The sequence below is a fragment of the Elephantulus edwardii genome, unplaced genomic scaffold, assembly GCF_000299155.1.
Source record: "Elephantulus edwardii isolate Elephantulus edwardi_28Jun2011 unplaced genomic scaffold, EleEdw1.0 scaffold00091, whole genome shotgun sequence".
NCBI classification, from domain to species: Eukaryota; Metazoa; Chordata; class Mammalia; order Macroscelidea; family Macroscelididae; genus Elephantulus; species Elephantulus edwardii.
Window position 1 is genome coordinate 11,416,575 of NW_006399841.1, and position 7,931 is coordinate 11,424,505.

General features: G+C 41.7%; 1 protein-coding gene across 1 annotated transcript in view; it reads right to left on the reverse strand.

Annotated features, from left to right (window-relative positions):
* CNTN3 (contactin 3 (plasmacytoma associated)) overlaps positions 1 to 6,433 on the reverse strand; it is a 292,769-nt gene extending 286,336 nt beyond the window's left edge. The window contains exon 1 of the mRNA XM_006890641.1: positions 6,361 to 6,433. Within this exon, the coding sequence (XP_006890703.1) occupies positions 6,361 to 6,412 (52 nt within the window). The 5' untranslated portion in view covers positions 6,413 to 6,433. The remainder of the gene's footprint in view (positions 1 to 6,360) is intronic.
* Between the last annotated feature and the right edge of the window lie 1,498 nt (positions 6,434 to 7,931).

Below are 7,931 nucleotides of genomic sequence, written 5' to 3' on the forward strand. Positions count from 1 at the left end.
GGGTCAAATGGTATCTCTATTTGCAACTTTTTGAGAAAGTGCCATACTGCCTTCCATAGTGGTTGCACCATTTTACACTCCCACCAACAGTGGGAGTTTCTCCACAACCTGTCCTCTTCTGTGCCGTTCTCATAGTCGCTGACACCCTCGAGCCCACGGGGGCAGTAACTGTGGCGGTCCACCTGGCTGAAGGTCTCCCTTTCCTTCACTGTTCCTCCATGTTTCCAAGCATGATAATCCCTCTCCAAGAACAGCCTCTCCTAGCAATACGCCCCAAGTCTCTGAGACAAAACTGTATCATCTTTGCCTCCATTGACCACTACAGCTACACCTTCGCCAAGACATATCTGTTTTTTTGGAACTCCATGGGATATTCAGTACTCATCTCCAACATCACAGTTTAAAGGCATCAAATCTGTCATTCTTCATTTGCTCAGCTCTCAGGTGCAGGTGACTTCATGAAAAGACCAGAATTTAGTCCTCAAACTGGCATCATTTTTCCTCAATAATATGGAGAGGTTCCTGACTGACTACAGACTGCCCCAGGGCAACACATCTCCTGATCTTAGGACTCCTGGAACCAAGGGTAGTGATTCAAGGTAAGTGATCCAAGTGGATTCAAGGAAGATGAAGTCACTGGCAGGTTCAATCCAATCCCCAAGTCTCACCAAATTCGGTAACCTGTTAGGTCATAATGTAACGTACATCAGACCTCCTTTTCCCCTGACAGCACCATCATCTTCTAATTCAGTCACTGCCTATCACACCAAGATGGAATGTAAACTCCATCTCTGTCTTTTGTCTTCACTAAAACCACTATCTTGCATATAATCACTGCTCTGTGGAGCGCTGGTGGCTTGGCAGTAAGGAGCATCACTTCCTACACTAAGGTTGTTGTTGTTATGAGCCGTCGAGTCGTTTCCGACTCATAGCGACCCTATGCACAACAGCCCTAAACCCTGCTCTATCCTGCGCCAACTGCACTGCCTCTGACACACCCATCCCGATTACCCCAGTCACCGAATCAATCCATCTCATAGAGGGTCTTCCCCTCCTGCGCTGTCCCTCCACCCTCCCAAGCATGATGTCCCTCTCCAAGGACCTGTCCCTCCTGGCAACACGTCCAAAGTATGTCAGACGAAGCCCCAGAATCCTTGCCTCCAAGGAGCAGCTTGGTTTAATCCTCTCCAAGATGAATCTGTATGTTTTCCTGGCAGTCCATGGTACATTCAGTACTCTTCTCCAGCACCATATCTCAAAAGCATCCACTCTCCTTCTGTCCTCCCTAGTCATTGTCCAACTCTCTGATGCATAACAAGTGATTGCAAATACCATGGCCTGTATCAGGCGCACCTTAGTCTCCAGTACATTGTTCAAACTCACCAGCTGCCCCATGAGAGAAAGATGGGCCAGCTCTTCTTGTAAGATTTACCACCTCTGAAAACCTGCTGGAGGATCAGCTGTGGATCAGTTCCAACTATATGGCAAGGGGTAGAGGGGTGGGATGGGAGTACTTATTTAGAATCAATGAATAATTAGTATTTTGAGTAAAGTTATCTATTTGTCAAATTAATCTTGGAGAAAATTCCTAGTAAGAAAATGTTACTTGTTTTATGTTACTTTAGGTTTTTTTTCTGAGGGAAGTCTATAGAGACAAAGAATATATGAAATAACAAATGACTTAAAACTCAACTTTGAGAAGAGAAAAAAGACAGACTATCAAATACCTATTGCATTTTCTGAATTTCCATCTTTGGTTAGGCATTATTTTAAACAATTCATACAATCTATTTCCACTTACCACTTATTAACAGCTAAGATTTATGAGCTCTTCCCTGCATAATAAATAGATTTTAACTTTAATGCATAAAAATGCCCTGATATTAGTTAAAAGACTATCACATTAACAAACTAGTATTTTAAATTAAATTTTACATATGTTTAAAAGGAACACAAATAATTCATTATCTGAGGTACAGTATACAAGCAGACTTCTTAGAAAACTTGTAAGAGCTGAATTCTTTTCTATAATTATACAGGCTGACAAGTCCCTAAGTAATATCCTAACTATAATTTGTTTTTCTCTGTATCAATTAATCCAATTGCCCTTGACAAGTCTTTACTGTATCTAGAGAATGATGTTAACTTTGAAATTCACTAATAATGCCTGAAAATATTATTAAAATAAGGCTCTATTTTTCCTGTAATTTTTATATAAATATGTAAAATCTACCTCAGAAAATGCCAAGAAAATCCATACAATTAGTTTATGACCATCCACACAATTTGCTTCTTGTTGTGGTTGTTATTATTATATGCTGTCAAGTCGCTTGTGACTCACCGGGGCCCTAGCCCTAAACCCTGCTCTATCTTGTGTCAACCTCACTGTCTCTGAAACACCTACTCCCATTACCCCAATCACTGAGTCGATCCATCTTATCAAGGGTCTTCCTCTTTTGCACTGTCCTTCCACCCTCCCAAACAAGTTCCTCTCCAAGGACTGGTCCTTCCTTGCAACATTCCCGAAGTATGTCAGATGAAGCTTCAGAATCCTTGACTCTAAGGAGCAGCCCGGCTTCACCCTCTCCAGGACGAACACAATTGTTCTCCTAGCAGTCCATGGTACATTCAACACTCTTCTCCAGCACCACAACTAAAGGCATCAATTCTCTTTCTACCATCCCCAGTCACTGTCCAGCTCTCTGATGCATAGCACGTAATTACAAAGACTATGGCCCAGATCAGGTGCACCTTAGTCTCCAGCCTGATGTCACTGCTTCTCAGAACTCTAGAGAGGTTCCTGACACTTTACCTTCCCAATGCAATTCATCTCTTGATTTCCTGGCTGCTGGTACCAAAAGTGTTGATTGTGAGGCCAAGCAAACTAAAACTGCTAATAATATCAATCTCTTCACCATCCATAATGATGTTGCCGAATGGCCCGGTGATGAGAATCTTTGTTTTCTTAATCTTGAGCTTCAGTCCATATAGAAGGCTGCAGTCCTTGACCTCCTGCAGCAAGGGCTTATAAAGTTAAAATTTCACTCTCTGAAAAACTGAGCTAAATTTTTTAGCTATACTTTCATTGGGCATAACTTCCTCTTTTCAGTTATGTCGGAAATTGTAATATCTCTCCACAGAACATGGTATTTTGAACAATAATATTGTTGAAATCAATTCTGCAGCAGTTTTTTTTCTCTTGCTTTAACAGAAGTGAAATTTGAAAACTGAAAAATGAAAAAAAGGCTCCAAGAAAAGAAATGACTATTTTAGCTTTGGTATCTGCTCTGATGTTTTCTCAGTTATGATCGGTAAATGCATAAATGTGTGTATGCTCTTTCGTTCCTCCAGCGCTGGGCTGTTGTTAGTGGTGTTGTTGCTGATGTTAGGGGTCCCTGAGTCGATCGTGGCTCACAGTAACCTTTAGAAGAACAGATCTGAACCTTGTGTTATCCTGCTAGGATTAGCCGCCATCAAAGAAAATATATGAGGAACAAAACTGAGCCACACATGGGAATTAAAATCTGCAACATAAGTTTAATGTAGGTATAGTTTAAAACTCATTATATATGTTCACATCCTTCTGTCTGACAGTCCCATAGAGTTCAGAAACTTATTCCAACTGAAGCCAGTCTTCGAATCATAACTTCTATCTGATGATTACAGTTGATAATTCCATACCTCATTTTAGCTGTAGAAAGCAAGCCACCTCCCCCTCCCCCCAACTCAAACTTATTTAATATGATCTAGGTAGTTTAGGCTCATTACCAACTTTGGGCCCCCTGTTGTAGGTAGACTTTGTCAAACTGACTACAATGCATATCACTGTTGGAACTGACTCACAGCTGACACTCTGACGGGTTCTCAGAGGCCGTTACCTACATGGGAGGAGACTGTTCATCCACCTCCCAGGGAGCAGCTGGTGGATTTGAACCGCCTATATCCAGGACTGTAGCACAGTTTCTTGCCACTAGGTCAGGACCCTGTCTATGAATCACGGACATAAACCCTGCCCAGTCCTGCACCGCCCTCTGAATCTGATTGCTTGAGCACACTGTGACGGTCACTGTGTCAATCACCTTGTTGAAGGCCATCTTCTCTTGTGCCGACCATCTATCTCAGTCTTCTAAAATGTCATAAAGAACTTTATATTTATGCATTAACTAGATCATCTTAGAGGATGGGTGGTGATCTTAATTATTTTTTTGAGCTAATATTTTTAAGGGATAAGAGGTAATGATTTCTGCAGCTTCCTTTTAAATTATATAACCACAAGGTTACACACAAACATGCACAAAGAACACACACAAGAAAAGGGTACAACAGTTTATCTAAAGTGTTCATATACAGGCATACACTATCCTAGTCTTTCGATTCTTTTTAGGTGCTGGAGAATTTTTATAATAAAGAAAATGCTGAATAAAAAGAAACAACAACAAAATCCTAGTTGTTCTTGCATAATACTCTGTAGTGGCTTCATGGTAAGGAACTGCATTTGCCAACACAAAGAGACACAGCTCGAATCCACCAGCTGCTCCTCGGGAGAAGAGGAGCAGCCTCCTCCTGAAGCCATTTACTGCCTCTGAAAACCTGCTGAAACGTCAGCTGTGGGTTGGTTCCTCTTAGTCGGGATGCAATGATTACACAAGTTTCAAAAGGAAAGATCTTATTTTCTTAGGTATAATTTTTAAAGGAATTAAAGGACTGCTTTTAAGGTTTGCAATAAAAACAATGTGGTGGTTGTTATGTGGTGCCACGTCGACTGAGACTCATAGCGACCCTATGCACAGTGGCTCTGCATTCTGCTCTGTCCTGAACCAATCTCACTGGCCCTGACGCACGTACCCTCATTACCCCAGTCGCTGTGTCAATCCATCTCATCTGGGGTCTTTCTCTCCTGCACCGTCTCTAGACCCTTCCAAGCACAGCATCCTTTTCCAAAGACTGGTTCCTCCAGGCTACATGCCCAAAGTATATTAGCATTCTTCAAAAATCGTATTTCATTTATTCACTAGGACTTGGACTTGTTTTTTTTAAGAAGAGACTTTAGCATTTTAAATTTGATCAAGCTCCTCCATTTGACTTTTGTATCTGTAATTCCATTTCTTCTTGACATTGAGCCTCAGTCCATACTGAAGGCTGCAGTCCTTGACCCTTCGCAGCAAGTGCATGAGGTCCTCCTCGGTTTCAGCAAGCAGGGTTGTGTCATCTGCATAACGCAGATTGTTAATAGATCTTCCACCAATCCTGATGCCACAATTCTCCTCATAGAGCCCAGCCTCTCGGATAATCTGCTCTGTGGCGTACACCCTTCCCAATTTTGAACCATGCAGTGTTACCCTGCTCTGTTCTGACTATGGCCTCTTGGTCCAACAGTCAACACTCTTGGCACCAGCAGTCAGGAAATCAAAAAGCCTATCGCGATGGGAAAGTCTGCTGTTAGGGACCTCTCTAAAGTTCTCAGGAGCAACGGTGTCTCTCTGGAGACTAAGGTGCGCCTGATACAGGCCATGGTATTTGCAATCGCTTGTTATGCATCAGAGAGTTGGACAATGACTAAGGAGGACAGAAGGAGAGTGGATGCTTTTGAGCTGTGGTGCTGGGGAAGGGTACTGAATGTACCATGGACTGCCAGGAAAACAAACAGATTTATCTTGGAGAGGATTAAACCAAGCTACTCCCTGGAGGCAAGGATTCTGGGGCTTCGTCTGACATACTTTGGACATGTTGCCAGGAGGGACGGGTTCTTGGAGAGGGACATCATGCTTGGGAGGGTTGAGGGACAACGCAGGAGGGGAAGACCCTCTATGAGATGGATTGATTCGGTGACTGGGGTAATCAGGATGGGCGTGGCGTGTCAGAGGTGGTGCGGTTGGCGCAGGATAGAGCAGGGTTTAGGACTGTTGTGCATAGGGTCGCTATGAGTCGGAAACGACTCGACGGCACATAACAACAACAACAACATCTGTAATTCCAGGCATAATGATGTAGGGGGTGTATAATGTTGCTGTTGTGGACCACTGAGTCAGAACGGGTTTCAGAGGCAGTAGATCACATAGCAGAGTGTTCACCTTTCTCCCACGGAACAGCCGGTGGCTTTGAACCATGTACCTCTGGGTTGGCTGCAGAGTTCCTTACCACTAAACCACCAGGGCTCCCTCTAGAATACCAGACATCACTGCATTTCCATTATATATGGAACTTTAATGGGAAAACAAGAACACAATTATCAGAAGAATTTTAATATTCTGTCTGAAAGAAAAAATAAAAGAGTGGTTTTCTTCCCTCACCATCTAATTCCAGCACTTCAGTCCAGTGTGGGTCTAACATCAACCCAGGAAATAATAAACTTATTGTTACCTCCTAGGCAGCCAATGAATGAAAGCAGGATCAACAGTTTCCATGACATCATCTTAACTTCCAAAAGCAAGAGTAACTCTCTTGAAGATTGTTGTCTCATGAATAATAGTGAGATTCGTCTTCAGGTAAATCCTTTAATCTGTAAAATACATGTAACAAAGAAGTTAGGCTTGAAAAAAGAGTCACTGTCAAAAAATACAAGTTCCTTAAAGAAAACAAAACACATAACACCAAACCCTGTAGCATTTGCAAACACTCAGAATCCTCCAATGAAACAAATCTTTTGAGATACTAAATACAGGATTAGTTTAAAAAATAGACACAACATCGGGGTGGGGGTAAGACTGAGAAAAACTGGATAAATTATGTTTACTGCATTGAAGTCTATGAGGGAGAGAATAGTTTAAAAGTATTATATTTTAGGGAATTATGTTTATCATAAGAGTACGGAATGAGGGTTGCAGAGTGGATTATATTTGGGGTGGCAGTGGGGGGTTTGGGGGTGGGGGGACTGTGTACCCATGAAGGCGTTTTTCTTTTGCTTTTTAAGGAGAGTGAAGGGGGGAAGGTGGGGGAGGCAGGGAGAAAAGTTCAACAATGAATGAATGGAATTCCAAAATCTCTGTAGATGTTCATTGAAATTAAAAATACAAAACAAAACCCAAAAACCCCCAAAACAAACAAACAAAAAAACCAAAAAAAAATAGACACAAAAACCTTCTTTAACTGTCTTGCAGAAGCCTTTGTAGAATGGAACATTTGTAGCATTACTAAAAACATTACATAGTAAATACTAAAACTTTTGCAATGTGGTAACTGCAACAAATTAAACATTAACCTAAACTAGCTGTGCTCTCATTTTCTTGAATGATAACATTTTGACAAAACCAAAAGAGACAAACACATACGTATCTTAAAGTCATGCTTTTTTAGTTTCCAAATCCCTAATTAGAAATACAAAGGATAAATACTGTTAGTAATGTCCACTGTGAGAAGTTTCTTTATAGAGGCACTCACAGAAGCTCTCAGACCTATATGGTGAGTAAAATAGATCAAAAATGGTAAGAGCAGCAGTTGTTTTATCTTAGAGTCTTGCAAAGGAATCAGTTTCCTCTTGGCTTTTTTGCATTTTCATAACTGTGAATATGCTGTAGAGATGACATAATTACCCCAAAGTCCTGTATCACTTTCAGTTGTCACTTGAGACCACTTGAGTCAATCGGAATGATCAATAATTAAGGAGGCTAGGAACACAAGTCTAAAATTAGGGAGTGCCCTAGCAACTGCAACAACCCAGCTGGTTCCACGCAGGGGAACAGGCTACTTCAAAGTTTACGACTTGAGTCTGGGAGATGTCTGCTCTGACTCAGCACTAGTTACTTATGGGGCTGTCCCGGTCATTACGGAGCTGAAAAGGAGACGTCTCATCTTTCTTATGGCGGGGGTTCTCAACCTCACTTGCTGGGTATTAGATGTTAAAAGCGTCCCGAGTCTGCCTAATCTTCCACATGTAAACATGCCAACTTGAATATGATCGACTTAAAGCAGTGCATTTGATCAGCCATTCTTAT